This window comes from Festucalex cinctus, chromosome 8 (assembly GCF_051991245.1).
Source record: "Festucalex cinctus isolate MCC-2025b chromosome 8, RoL_Fcin_1.0, whole genome shotgun sequence".
In the NCBI taxonomy this organism is placed as follows: domain Eukaryota; kingdom Metazoa; phylum Chordata; class Actinopteri; order Syngnathiformes; family Syngnathidae; genus Festucalex; species Festucalex cinctus.
Genome location: NC_135418.1, coordinates 25,749,796 through 25,764,955, shown reverse-complemented (window position 1 = coordinate 25,764,955; position 15,160 = coordinate 25,749,796). Strand labels below are relative to the sequence as shown.

At 40.9% G+C, this 15,160-nt stretch overlaps 2 protein-coding genes across 13 annotated transcripts in view; one reads left to right on the top strand and one right to left on the bottom strand.

Annotated features, from left to right (window-relative positions):
* rap1gapb (RAP1 GTPase activating protein b) overlaps positions 1-4,422 on the top strand; it is a 94,867-nt gene extending 90,445 nt beyond the window's left edge. For all 10 annotated transcript variants that reach the window (XM_077530987.1, XM_077530985.1, XM_077530982.1 and 7 more), the window contains 5 exons: positions 30-159; positions 811-892; positions 1,400-1,518; positions 1,629-1,677; positions 2,140-4,422. In XM_077530987.1, coding sequence (XP_077387113.1) covers positions 30-159; positions 811-892; positions 1,400-1,518; positions 1,629-1,637 — 340 coding nt within the window. In that variant the 3' untranslated portion in view covers positions 1,638-1,677; positions 2,140-4,422. The remainder of the gene's footprint in view (positions 1-29; positions 160-810; positions 893-1,399; positions 1,519-1,628; positions 1,678-2,139) is intronic.
* On the bottom strand, positions 2,824-15,110 carry padi2 (peptidyl arginine deiminase, type II). Of its 3 annotated transcripts, none has more exons than XM_077530995.1 (16): positions 14,937-15,110; positions 10,269-10,440; positions 10,101-10,170; positions 9,954-10,015; positions 9,390-9,507; positions 8,988-9,137; positions 8,734-8,909; positions 7,965-8,068; positions 7,765-7,876; positions 7,541-7,648; positions 6,809-6,960; positions 6,582-6,729; positions 5,909-6,002; positions 5,764-5,843; positions 5,550-5,690; positions 2,824-4,702 (listed from the first exon to the last, which is right to left on the bottom strand). In XM_077530995.1, exons 1-16 carry the CDS (start codon positions 15,068-15,070, stop codon positions 4,469-4,471), a joined length of 2,055 nt encoding a protein of 684 aa, XP_077387121.1. In that variant the 5' UTR covers positions 15,071-15,110; the 3' UTR covers positions 2,824-4,468. The 3 variants fall into 3 exon arrangements, with proteins under 3 accessions (XP_077387121.1, XP_077387120.1, XP_077387122.1); XM_077530994.1 differs by lacking the exon at positions 14,937-15,110 and adding an exon at positions 12,964-13,179; XM_077530996.1 differs by lacking the exon at positions 14,937-15,110 and adding an exon at positions 11,821-12,888.
* Between the last annotated feature and the right edge of the window lie 50 nt (positions 15,111-15,160).

The following is a 15,160-nucleotide window of genomic DNA, read 5'->3' as shown; positions in this document are numbered from 1 at the left end:
AGTGGTCCGAGTTGACGTAGGGCGTGTAGTTCGGTCATGTGTTGCAGGGCGCCGTCCATCCCAGAGGCTCAGGACCTTTCCCGCTCCTCCTCCAACGCCAGCAGCTTCGCCAGCGTCGTGGATGAGCACGAGGCCGACGACGAGTACGAAACGGGACTGGTGAGTGCCGTGGACGCCCGCTGGACGTAACATTGGGTGCATGAGTAAAATGAGGGGTGGAGTAATATACATATAAATTGTATTTTGATTTTGGTTTATAATTTAAAATGTTTATAAATTAACTCATTTGCTCACAAAAACGTATAAATATGTTTTATATTCAATGTTTTAAGTGTCCCAAAGATGTATTTATATATTTTAATGTTTTGTTTTTTTATGCTAGAGCATACAGAAGGCTTTGATGCAGCCTCTGAACTGAAGAGAAAGCTTAAAGCAATGATAGTTATTACAAAAACGGCCAGCAGGTGGAGCAGAGTATAAGAGATCAACCAGGAGTATGTTAAAACAAGCTGATTTCCCCACAGTTCTAAAAAGATTTGTGAATAATGATGAAACTTAGCTATATTCTAATGCTAATTGCTGCAAAACGGAAACAGTTAAAAATGTGATTTTTTTTTGTGATGAAAGAAGATACTCTAATCTTTCTTTTGGTTGGTTCCATGTTTTTATAGCAATAGAGCACAATATTCTGTGGGCCTTGCAAAATCAGTCAAAATCCAGTAAAACGGAAATGGCTGGGAGTGAATTAGTTAATGACATGTATACAATAAATAAAAATAAAAATAGTGTACATTTCTAACTTCACTGCAGGAAAGTGTGTCGGCCACGACACCACTCAAGAGAGATTCTCTGGACGATGGATCACTCAGTATGAGCCATGTAGGTTTCACAGGTGAGTATGTTATTTATGTTATACTGTACATGCATTATACAGTAGACATACATCATTCATTACTATCTCAAACTATTGCAGTCATTTCATAAACTGTATAGATCACGGGTGGGCAATTCTGCTCCCCGAGGGCCGGAGTCCTGCAGGGTTTGAATGTATCCCTCCACCAACACAGCTGATTCCAATGAACAGGATTTTTTTTTTATCAGGCTTATCCTGCTGATGAGCTGATCATATGAATCAGGTGTGTTGGAGAAGGGAAACATCCAAAACCCCTGGTATAGATCGTCAAAAAAAAAATATCATTAATATTCTCGTTATTGATCTTTTTGGTGCTGTGTTTGTACAAAGTGCATGATTACAAGTTTACACATGCTCTAACATGCATATAAAAGGTCAAGCAGCTCATGTAGACAGACAAAAAAAAAACATTTTTTATTTTTTTTTTATCCTCTGTGAAGAATGACTATAATATTCGCGCCGTACTGATTAGATGTATTTGAATAGCCGCACATCCTCCCCCATCTCGACTCCAGCATCAAAGCGACGGGCCTCAGGGACCCGAGTCGAAAGTGACAGAAAGCCGTTCCAGGTCGGAGCGCCCGCCGCTGGAGCACAAGTCCTCGGTAAAAAGACGACTATTCCTTTTTATAAATAGATGTTTTGTTTTTGTTTTTTGTTTTTTTAAAATATGAACACAAGCTGATATTTAACAGTTGTTTGTGTTTTCACACAGAACTGTTAGCCACGCGCCACTGACTCGTCGCATCCACGTCCATTAACAGGTTAGAGGCTGCTTTCGACTGCATCATGACTCACTTGTTGGTCACTCACTCACTAATCCGTCTTTGTGAGGCATTTGTAGGGGTCCATATGGGAGGAGTAGGGCTGGGCGATTATATGATTGCTATTTGTGATTGGGATCCATTTCTGGTCGACCACAGCGAGAGCATATTTACTCGATCACACATGGTGGAAGTGTGCGCCACAGGGGTCAATCAAACTGGCCCATGTAAATTGAAGAATTTCTTTAACTAATCCTATTTGAAATTTTCCTGAAAGGGCCAACAAGCTGGCCCACATTAACGTCAGCATTTTCTGTCTTCTGATTGGAGCAAAAGTCGTTACAGTCAAGGTTGACTAGCAGACACGTCTGTGGCATGTATTTGTTTATGTCATGTCATTAGGTATACATATTAATTGAGAACTGCTCTCAAAAAGCATTTGTGACCCTTCTGCTTTTGCAGCATTTCTTGGAGAGGCAACACACCTCAGAACCGGGCCAACGGGTCGCGTCACCTCCTGGAACCTGATCGACGTCGACCTTGAGACTCGGTCGGCAGAACTTTCCCAGAGGGAGCGTTCGCTTTAGATCCGCCAGCCGTTCCGGCAAGACGCCCGCCGACGAGGACGCCACGTCGGGGTCGTCATTCCTGCTCCCCAAAAATCCTTTAAAGGCCATGCAGCATCATCATCAACTGTCAGTGCGCAACTTCATCTTCGTGTTGAAGACTTCGGCTGAGAGAAACTGAAAGATGGAGATTTTTTTTTCGTCGATTGTTTTGTCTGTTGACCTGCTGAGTGTCAGTGTGACTCCCTTGTTTTACGTTCATTTGAGGAATCGACAGCATTTGTTATGTCGGCATCCTTCAGGATGGAGGACACTTGCTTGGACGACCAAAAATAAATTAAAAAAAAAGCATTTAATAAAACTCAATATGTCCATAAAAAGGTACAGTTATCTCAATGTAGACTGCACTGATGGTACAATGGCAGTAAAAAAAAAAAAAAAAAAAATTGCTGTGGTGCCTCAACCAGCAACAAAGCATTTTCAAAAGTTTGTGTTTGTTTGTGAGTGCTACTGTGCATGTTGTCAACATGCTTGACAAAACAAAACAAAACAACAACAACAACCCTTTTCTGATGCCATGTTGGTCGTACCAGTGATTCACGTTTTTTATTCATCTCCACGTGCAGTGTACATTGCACACATTTTTAATGGTTGCGACATAGGACACTTATCGAGAGCCATTATCCTACTAGTACGCTGAATTGTCCTACACTAGTACACACTTTGTCCTCATTAAGACAAGTTAGAACGACTGTCTTACTAGTGACATTCTTTTTCCACCACACGACATCTGCACATAGTAGCGCTTTGTCATGCACTGACAACTAGCAGTTTCCCCCTTACTAGTAACAAGTAGTTCTCCTAGCTGTTGACATCTGTGTGTTACTAGTACTACAAGTGAGGGAGCGGGTAGATGTTCTCATTTAAAATGCTATAATGTCACAATTACTAGTATTAGTAATATGCAGTTAACTAGTGAAATTTTCCCTTACTAAGTTACTATAGTAATGCACAGTAGTAGTAGTTCTAGTTTGCATCTGCATTTAACTAGTACGACTAATGAAGCACTAGATGTTAACTAGTATAATTTCCCAATGTCACTATATAGTAGTAACAGCACACAATTGATGACTTTTTTCCCTGACTAGTAGTAGCATGTACTCAACTAGTGCAATTAGTATTAGTGAAGTGCAAGAGGTATGTTACTAGTAGTATTAGTAGCACAAAGTAGTAAACTAGAGCGTTTTTTCCTTACTAGTAACATGAAGTTCAACTAGTCAACATCTGTGTGGTACTCGTACTGCTAATAGTAAAGTGCTAGTTAACTAGTATACTTTCAAAACAAACTAGTAGCGATAGCACAGTTTTCTCTCAGTAACATGTAATTGTTCTAATATTTGCCATCTGTGCAATACTAGTACTGCTTGTGAAGCGCGGGATGCGTAAAATGTTTTAATGTCACCATCAGTACTAGTAACAGTTGTGAAATACTGCAGTTTTTCTTCACCATTAATGTAGTCATTCTACAGTACTAGTGCATAGAAATGTCATAGTAGTGGAACAAATGTTACTAGTAAGATAACTGTTACACTAGTGTAGTATTCTTAATAGCACTTGTACATGGACAATTGAGTGCACTAGTAGGGCATCACATAAATGCTCAAATGGCTTTCCATAGAAAATTATTACGTTTGTGTTTGTCAAGTGTATTTTTTTTTTTTAACTACACTGTGACTCATCTTGAGGTTGCCTTTCCAAATGATTGTGTCTCGTGAGCGCTCATCTTTCCAGAGATTCCTGAATGTAACACACAAGGCACATCATGCTTCCTTTTACTTTTGCAAATCTACTTTACTTTCCCCATTTGTGTAAAAAGGTTTGAAAAATACAGGAGGAAAAAAAAAAAAAAAAAAAAAACCCTCGTGATTGAAACCTTGATTTGACTTGAACTGAACCTGCCCGATTGGAGCGCAGATGGCTTGCGCCTCCTGGTGGCTCAACAAAAATAGCACATCCATGCGTCTGGCCTGTGCTTTTTTAACGGTGGTCAACCCAAAGTGCGCTCTGTTTGAAAATGATTGTATTTCTGTTCTTGTCTGCTTGGTGAAAAGACTCGCTTTGTACATACGGTATTGCTTTGCATCCTCATTGTAAATAAAGACAACAGATGTTTAATGACGTTCAAGACCACCTCGGTGATGTTTCTCAGTCCCGGGCTGCCCGAGTCACATGTCCAGGTGCCACCACTTGAAGTCAAAGCCTTCCCTGCGCACGTTGGAGCCGCAGTGGACCTCACCCAGGAGGCAGTGGTAGGAGGCAAAGTCGTCGATGAAGGTGCAGGTGAGTCCCAGGCCCTCCATCAGGGAGCACATCTCCGCCTCCAGGGCGCAGCGGCCGTTCACCTTGGGGCCAAAGGGCTTGGGTATGCCCAGATTTTTTCCTAACACGATCATGTTCACCTGGATAATATACAATATTAAGCGTGTACATCATGCATATACTGGAATTCTGCATTACAACAAGTCAACAACAGATGGAGCCGTCGCTTCAACATGACGTCAAACAAAGCACGTGAGGCCGCTTCTACGTGATTCCACAACGTTTTATGTTTTGAAAAACAATTGATTTCAGAAGAGCTTACTGTCGTAAATTATCTATTGTTGCTGCATTTTTATTTTTATTTTTTTATTTTTTATTTTATTTTACGCCAGGCACTTCATTGGGCAACTAAAGGTCCTTGGAAAGCTGTAACTGGACTTAGCGGCAGTTTTGTTTACATCGAAGACTACCTGTGTTTGTGATGAAGAAACATATATCAGACAGAAAGTTACAAGGCCAGAAAACGTACGAAGAGTGAGTCTCATTGTTCCATTTGCGTTTCGTGTGTTTTACGTCAGTATTTAATTTGTGCTACAGAAATGTAAAATGTAGTTAGTTAGCGTTTTACAAACTGGAGACAAGAAGCCGCGCTTCTCCATATGGACAATTCCGAAGTTACGTCACAAACGCGTCACAAGTCAAAATGGCGGTCTTACTCGGTGAAAGGAAGCTCTCCGCTCTTTGAAAAGCATTGAAATTTGGATAGTTGGAATTTGATTTGTGAGGATTATTTTGATGTTAAATGTGATGAAATATCGTTTGTCTATTATAATAATCTGCCTGGTTTGTATGCGAGTCACAAGCAAAAGCAATAAAGTACCGTACAACCTTTGTTTTCACCATAAAGGTGTGTTGCATTACAGAAATATCCAAATATACCCAGATGTTCGGAATAGTTCCTATTGTGCGTTTGCTTCTCAAACGTACCATGTCAGGGTAGAAGGCGACTGCTCGAGACTCGTGGTCAATGTCCTGTTCTAACTTGAAGAGGATGGGCAGGTCGATGATATCGGCGTCGTCCAGGCCCAGCTCTCGCTTCAGCACGTCTCGATTCCAGTCGATGCAACTCTGAACAGGGAGGCAAACAAATGTCTCTTCATTGTGTTAGCGCTGTTGAATTGTTCCAGATAACCCGACTCACCTGAACGTAGTTGTTCCCAGCTTGGAAATCTTCATCTTCCAGTATGTCATCCACTGTGATTGGCTCTTGGTCATTCCGTCCTTTGAAGAAGTAAATTTTGTACAATGAGGACAAAAAGCAAAATTGTACTCATAGACAGACATACCTTCAAAGAGTCTGGCCTGCCCGTGACCGTTGTTCTTGAGGCCTCTGAACAGCTTGTATCCTGCATCCGGACTGGCCAGCAGCAGACGAAAGCCCTGCCAGTGAGAACATGACAGACAAAAAAAATAAAAAATAACACTAACTAATCATGTTGGCATTGAGGATAAAATAGAAGAGCAGCAAAGTCAGTGGAGGGAAGGTTTCGGAAACTTTCGAATTGTACTGAAATTTCTCAATTACAAGGAGTGTTCAAGTTAAGGCGCACTTGACCTAAGGTGTTTCGACTTTAAAACGGTTACGCCCCCGTCCGCCATTTTGTCTCCTCGTCCGCCATATAGCCCGCAGTGTTTTCCCCTCGTGCACTATTTAGTCCTTAGGTAGTGCTAGAGCTTGTGCACTTGTGGGAGTATCTTTGGCTTTTTCACACTTTGTATTTTTTATTTATTTCTTTTTTTTTTTTACAATATTGTGACCTTTTTTATATTGCCAACCTCCCCACAATATCGTGATAATTATCGTAATATTGGATAATATAATATTGGATCATGATGTTTGGATATCGATTCGTTATATCCCTATCTGCTAATAGCCGATTCCATGTATTGGTTCCAAGTTGCACTGCCATGCATCAAACATTTTCTCATTGTGCCACTTGAGAACAACAAAATGTTTACCTTCCTGTCTGGCGCTGGAACAAACGTCATGAATTCGTCGACGTGGCCGACGACCAGCCAGTCGGAAAACAAGGCGATGGGCTCTTGGACCTTCTGCGCCCACAGGAAGTCCTGAACCACTTTGGTCATGTTTCGTCCTTTGGTGGCTCTTTAACAAATGACAGTTGTCTTTATTATTCCCCTTTAATATTTTCATCCAAAGTAAAAACGATCCAAGGCAAGCCTACGTGGGAAATGCAACGCCAATGATGATTCTTCCCAACGGATACTCTTTGCCGTTGACCGTGACGGGAGGACTGACCTCTAGGTTGCCGAACGAGTCCAGACTGCTCACGTCTTTCCTCAGGGCCACTCTCGTCACATAGCCAAAGTCGGGACCCTGAAGGGGATTGTTTACAAATGCAATACAAAAAGACCCTGTAAAGTGAAGTCAGGGATTTGTCTCTAAATGTTGTTTGAACACAAACTGCAAGAATCAACACTTCTATCGGTAATTATTAAGTTACAAATGTTCAGAAAATGGATGGATGGAGGAATGTTAAGAGGGCAGCAGTCCAAGAGTGGCCTTGTACAGTCGATAAACGTGTACCAGTGGGCCAACTTCCTGTTCAACAAATAAGGCAATGATTGATCAAGGCCCTACATTTATTAATTAATAAACCTCAGAGAAGCATGAAACACAGTCAGTCTTTGTCAGACACTGAGCTGAAGCTTCTTTAAAAAAAAAAATAATAATCAGTCCACTGCATTGCTGCTTTCCAGTGGCAGATGCTAGATGCAGTAGCATCCATTTTTCAAGGTCGAACAATTTGATTGACAGTTGAGCAGGGTGTGGTGTGGTGGTCTATGGACACGCAGTATTTGAGAGCAGAGAATAACATGATTTGGCATGATTCTAAAGGCTCATTTGATGTACTTGATTCATTATTCAGATTTGGTTGGGTCAATTGTTCGCTCACCAGTAGTTCATTGTATGGGAAGTCCACCAGTTTTCCATCTCTGGGGGAATCCAGGACCACGGGAAAGCGGTGATGTGGTGCTTCGATGTAACCGAACTCCAGCTCATCCTACCGAAATATGACCTTCATTTATGATACATGCACACTTCCACATAGAATGGATAAAATTTAAATAAGAGAACACACAATATAAAAAAAATAAATTAAAATAAGCATGATCTTACTTGCATCCAGCGGTCCCCTCTGTTCAAATACTCGTGACAGATGTTGAGTTTGTAGCCGCTGTTCGCCACGAGACTCTTCATTCCTTTCAGGAAGCCGTAGTTATCCGACGTGCTGAGCAGCAGGCAGCGAAAAAGAAGATTGGAGACAATCTTTTGCAAAACATGATATTTTTCCAAGCATTTATTTATTTATTTCTTACCTGCACACAAACACTTCAACAGGCCGCAGGGTGTTTGGCGTCATGATCCACGGTGCCACTCTGAACACGACGGTGTCGGTGAAAATGGGGGTCTCGGGAAGACCCTGTTAACATAGGTGAGAAGTTGGCTTTGCTATGTTCTGAGGTTGGATCCCAAAGCGCAGACGCAAATAAAGATTTTAACACTTTATTCACATAACATCAAGAGACGCGAAGCTAACTTGGGCTGTGGAGGTGCACAGGGAGACAGAGGTAACAGAAGTAATAATCCGACAAAAACACTTCTCAGACAGGCTTCTATAGAGAGTGAAACGATCTAATTGGTTGTGGCTTGACATATGGGTAACAGGACTGACATGGAATTATCTGATTGGCTGTCAAATTCCTGACATCATATAGCTTCTTACATCACATAGCGTCTTACCAGTTGAAACTAGATGCTGGTTACATCAGTTCAAAACAGACACTTGACCTCACGGTCATGACCCAAACATGACCCTTGAATGGCCCAAACATAACCCTTGCCTGACCCTAGTCATGACAGTAAACATAAACCTTGCATTACCCTAGTCATAACAGTAAGCATAACCCTTGCATGACCCTAGTCATGACAGTAAGCATAACCCTTGCATGACCCTAGTTGTGACCGTAAACATAACCCTTACATGACCCTAGTCATGAGAGGCTTATTAGAATAACATAATTCTCTGGCTTTTGAGGGCCGATTTCAAAGGCCACATTCTTATTATTACAACTGAGGAGCTCTTACTTTACAGATGGGCTCCAGCAGGCTAAGGTTGATCGTGATGAGTCCGTCAAAGTCCTTGTCCGGAAACCTGAGACCCTCCACGTAAAAGCTCATCTCGGCTTCACCGCCGAGGTACGGCACCTGCCCGGACAACGTCTGGCTGGTCAGCACTCTCGTAAAGCCGCCCGATACTCCGGCTGATATAAAGAAACACGATTGATGATTCAAGCAGCTCACATGACTCATCGTTTTGTTTTGTTTAGTTTTTTACTCACACAGGAAGTTGCTGTACGAGTGAGGCCTGGCCCTGTAGACCCTGACGCTTTCCGCATCGCCCTGAGAGATGTGCATAGTGAGCTTGTAGCCATCCGGGAGCTTGGCGGGGCCTCGCGTCCGCAGCACCATCTCGGACATGTCCTGCAGATCTGCACAAAGGCCACAACATTAGGTACACCTCCCTTCCATTCGCTGGTTCGCTGTAGTTAAAGCAGGTAACCAAAGTAGTAGAAACTGTCTGATGCAATGCAGCTGTACAGTGTACAAACGACAATAAAAATATCTCAACTGTCAAATCAAAACTGAGCACAATTGGCTCCGTTTATAAACAAGTACATTACTTGAAAAATATGCTCTCATTATGAATGAAGAAAAAGGAGGGGAGGTGCGTCTTCTTTTACCAGACAACTTGGAGATGTAGTCCACCTCAGTGTCGAGTTTCTTGGCGTAGCGTCGCTCCGAGTCACAGTTGACCAATAGGATGGCTCCATGTCCATTGGGGCCCCACTTCCAGCATCCCTAACATCATAAGTCAAATTGGTATCGTAGTCGTATTCTGAATCATCATTTCCTACGTTCATAATCCTTCCCTGTAAACTGACCCAAGCATTCCCTTCTCTGGTAATTACCTCCGGGAACAAATCAAGTTGAAATCGTACTGTGACTTGCTTCAGATTTTGGCCTTGAGGTTTTTACACTTACTGACAATTGATTAGGCACATCTACAGTCGAAAAACTTTTGTTACTATGACAACCATGAGATACTAGAGTATGCGACCATTTTTTTTTAAACAACTTGCAACAAATGTAGCTAGTTTACTGTGTTTTTGGAGACTTCTGGAGACTCACTTCAGATCGGAGATGATCACCCCTTTGTGTCCACACTGCAAATAAATGGCACTTCCCCAAAGCTAACACTGGCTAATTTAATTTGCCCAAAGTAGTAATGTTAGCATTTAGCTCACCTTATTAGGGTTGTTTTTCTCCACGATGCCATCTCGGTCGGCATCCACGTCAAGAGAGATTTCTGAACAAGTTTCATGTGATTTAAAGCAAAAATCCACCCAAATGATGTTACCAAATATGTGTTGTTTTCCAATATTTTAGCATACCAAGTGCAGTCAGGTGCAGGATGGCGTTGCTCAAAATTTCTTCGTTCTCTCCGTAGTATCGGACGGAAAGCTTGCAACATAAAAACACAAGGCAGGTTCACACATAACAGTATTAACGTCATCCTTAATAATGCATCATCACATGTAGCTTCAGTCATGTTTTGCTACCTTGCTGTCGTTCTCATGTTCGCTGGCTCTGCTCATGCTGATGAGCAGCACCGACTTTCCATCCAGGCCGATGGGGGAGAGGTGAGAGGTCACCTGGGTTGGCGGGACGATGCTGTACTGCACGTTGGGGGTGCATTTGACTGAGAAGAATCTGGAGTTGGGAGGCGCGCTCCTGTGGACATGTGGTATTTCATACACACGGTAACGCAGTGTATACGTCACATAATTAAAAGGTACGACAGTTACAAACAAAAGAGTTGCACAAGGGTCACCTGACTGGGAGCTTGAAATAATCAGCTACCAGTCTTAAGACGCCCACACCAAGAAGATCCTAAATCGTTCGCTTTGTTCCTTTGAGCGAGCAATCAATGTTTTCGTCATGCCTCGCTCCTGGTTATGATTCACTCCTTGCTTCACCTTTATTATTACGCTCCTATTTCCGTGAGTTTTCAGTGTGTTCCTGGCAACCCTCCCTGCTCCCTCTTCCCATTACCGTAAACCACGTGTTTTGACGCCTTCTCCTTTTATTATGGTGCTTTTGTTTGGTTTGCATTGCACCATAGTTTTTGGTTAATTATTTCCTACATGTTTGGTACTTTTGTTTTCCCATTTTTGTACTTTTCTATTCAACAATTTGCTCTTTGTATAGTTTTTTGGGAAGTAGACTGTTGTCATTTTACTGGGGCTAGGTATCGATTCGAATTTCCTCAATTGATTCGGTTTCGATTCAAAAGAGTTCATTCCGATTTGATTCGCTTCAATTCAATCCGATATTGATTACTTATGGAACATCCTTTCTTAAATATCAAGGAAATAATGAAAACTCCACAAACATTAAATTCCAAATTAAAGTTTGTGGAGGCAGTAATTGTTAAATGATTGATTGATTTTTTTTTTTTTTTTTTAATGAAAGTAACGTGTGTCATTTAAGCGCTACGCAACAAAGAGCAAGGATGAGATGAAAATATTTTCATAATTCAAATTCAATAATTGTAAATATAAATTAAAAATATTCTGATTTGTCTTAAAGTGCAATAAGACAGGTCTTTCATAAATGTAAGAAAACACTTAAAAAGTAAGATTAAAAAAAATGACCTTAAAATTACATTTTCTTATCAATTTATGGGAATAAGAGATATTAAAATAATCGAGTCATGGTTTTATGACTCGTTATCTGGCTCAAAAAGGAAAGTCGATTCAATTTTTTTTTTTTTTTATTTTATCCTAGCCCTACTTTTTACGTTACTTTTTTACTGTTTTGAGGTCCAACCTGTTGCATATGATAATGTATCCACAGTCAATAATGAACATAATACTAATTCAGCTTTTGAAAAATAATTAAAGTGAATCCTAAAGGGTCCTCCCAACTGTCTGATGCTCGAGGCCTTGCATGTCAATCAAAAGCAACATTTTTGACACAGCTTTTGGCTCTTGATTTGTTGTGGATGGAAGGTGGTTAACGTAATACCTAATACTGTATGCGCATTTCAAAGAGATCATAAGACAGCCAAAAGTAAACAAGGATATTTAACAACAGCCGCTGTTGCCAAACCTGATTCAAGGCATCTTCAGGGCCTCGGCGTCCTCTTGTTTGCACAACAGACGCTATCGTCCCAACTGTCTCTCCTCTCTCTTATCCTGAAGCAGCCGTTTGGTGGTGGGAATTACCCCCATGCGGGACATTCTCGCAACTAAACATGCCCTCACTTGCTTGTAGCATTCTTGCATTGTATATCCGAGTGCCAGTGGCAGGCGAGGTGACACACATGGAGGGAAATATCTTTCAGTGGCCGGCCCGAGTGCACATGAGTGGATCCATTTTGCATTTAGTGGGTAATCCAGTCTCGGCTCGGATGTGCTGCGTCGGCTGGCGTTTGGCACGGCAGATGCAATTCTATGAGACAACAAAGTCTCGGGTGTTTGCACTGCAACAATAGGCGGCCTGTTTTACTGTGCCGCCAGCAGCAGCAGCATCTGCGTATTGACTTGTAGCTGCGCATTCCATATCGACATCAAAAAGAAGGAACAAATAATATCCTCCCTCCAAAATTTGATTTTAGATTAAGCTTGACACACTACAATAGGTACAGGTTTGTACAATCTAATAAAAAAACTTGGCCTTTTTTTTGTAATAGGTTCTAATTTAACAATGTTTGCTACAGGTGCATTTCAATGAATTCAACTATTGTAAAAACAAAAAAACAAACCAAAAAAAAAAACACACGTTCATTTCAGTAGTTCAAATCAAAAATATGATTCACCACCAAAAATTCTTAAAAAATCATTTCCTTTTTAAAAATAACTTAATATTGCATGAGAACCCAAATTATTTCGAATGTGGAAAATAGGTAAGAATTGGCCTTCTGAAAAGCATTTCCTCTTTAATTCATGTACCTAAGATTTTCCACAATACTCCCATTCATTAGGATTATTGGATAGTTTCTGTTTGACCCTCTCATGTAGCTAGGAAACCAAAGTACAACAGCTGTCATGTGATACAGTATGCAAAATACAACACAGTATCAAACAAGGTGTTCAAAAAGTAACCCGACAATGAATACTAATAATAAAACATTATTTTTGTATATACACACACAGTTCTTATATTGGATCGCATGACAACATCAGATTTCCTAATTGAAGTGTCAAAAAAGTGCCCATTATTTTTTGGAGATATTTTTTTCCCCTGACCTACCTGTTCAAGGCCACGTGAAGCGTAGAGCCAACCACACATACAACGTTTGCACTCTTATCATAATCTACTCTGAGGGTGCGGGGGCGAATCATGGCTCCTGCCGGTACACTCAGTCCAGGTGTCTCTCCTCGGACTGGACCGGACGCCCCCATGAACTCAACAAGTGACTAGTAAAGGCTGGAACAAGCCTGGAGTTAAGCCCCGGGTCGCGATTGGTCAGACAAGTGGACTTGACTCCGTCCCCCTGGTCATGTGACAGCCCCCCCTCCTCCCTCACCCCCCACATTGTTTTACTTCTCTCCCTCTCGTTCACTTTGTGACTTAAATAGTGTTTTCCAACATTGCACTACAATTAGATATGAATGTAATGCACATTTAGTGCTTGTTTATGGTTTGTGCAAATTAGAGCACTTTTTGGCATTAGTGGGACACTCACTGGCGCGCTTCCACATCCAGCAGATGGTGCTAAAGTTGGAAGGGATATTTCTTCCCGGGTCGACTTTCAGTTGATGGTGAGTAATGTAATGTAAAGTGTTGGGAAATCAAATAGTAATCCGCTATATAGCCTACGGAAGTCCAAGTGACCAAATTTGGCAAACAGGTTAACAGATTTCCTGTGTATGTCACAATAATATCGTAAAACACCGGGTTGCTGATATGATTCTATCCATAGACACCACGAAAAACACTTCTTTTATGTAAATGAAATTTCTCATTTTACTTCAACATAGAAGGCTATTGTGACGGTGCCAAAGTAATTGTTGTTGTTTTTTTTGTTGTTGTTTTTTTTTCTTTGGCCTACACATGAAAGCACCAAATTCTGTGAGTTTTTCAGCAGAAAACAAAGGACAGGTTCCAAAAAAGTCACAAATAGCGGATTTGCCGATTTGATTCGAGGCAACAGGGCATTGTTATTTTATTTTTTAATGAGTATGCACCACAATAATTATTTTCAGAATGCAGTTGTATTAATAACATTTTAACATACATCTCCATGTTTTACGAATAATCGTTTCGCACATTTCTCAGGCGGTTCAGTTACTGTGTGTGATGTCTCAGTTTGAACACTGGGGGGCTCTATGTAAAAGGATTACATACAGTAGATAAGAGACGAAGACCAACTTTTAGGGCGTGGCCGCTGTCACCTCAGCGGAGTTTGTCATCCTTTTGGCAGAGCATAATTTGCTGTACAGTCTTCCCTCGCTATAACGCGGTTCACTTTTCGCTGTATCGCGGATTTTTTTTTAAAGTGCAATTTTGCATATTTTTTTACAGTAATATACCCATTTTATAGAATTTATGAAGGTTTGAACATTGTCAATGTTTGAACAAGAGAGAAATGTGAGAACATGTAAATGCCTCAATGAGAAAAGTGTCTAAATTGTGTGGTAGGGGATTTTAGAGCCTTAAAACATTTATAAGAGTTGTAAAACATAAAGCTAACTACTTCGCGGATTTCATTTATTGCGGGTATTTTTTGGAACCTAACCCCAGCGGAAAACGAGGGAACACTGTATTGTCATCCATGTCTAACATGCACATAAAGTGGTATTGGTGTAATAGCATCGGGGCATTTCTTTTTCTTTGCCGTTGATCGTTGACAAACAATACTGGTATTGGTGCATCTCTTTTTTTTCCCTTTTTTTTTTTTACTCTGTAAGCAAAAATTCAGCTATGCAACATGCCACAACTCAAATAACAAAATTAATCAAACAGGCTCAAATATAATTATATAATTTACATCACTCACAAAGATGTTTGCCATAATTGTAGTTTAGTTTTACGGACAGTATAAATAATGTATCTTTGGCATATGAATATAGTGGCAAGTTACAATAAAATACAGAGCTCTACTGCATTCGCTGGGAAAGTCAGGAGAAAAAAATAATAAAAATTCACAATTAAAACATGCAGTAGCATTCATTTTTGACGAGAAGGATGTCTGTTATCCAACATTCACACCTGCATCTTACCTGCCCAGGTTTGCTTTCAATGTGGTCCCCTGCACGTAGAGCACTCTCTGGACGCTTTCTGTGTCCAAACGAAGAGTGCGTTGATATTCTGTCTTCATGCAAAAAGAATCGATTGTAGAGGTTTGTTGAGACATGGCTGGTGGTGGTGCTTGCCGTTAGTTGGACTGTTAACTGCTTATGTGTGGAGAACTTGTTTTTCCAGGTTGTAATATGAGCAAGGTGGA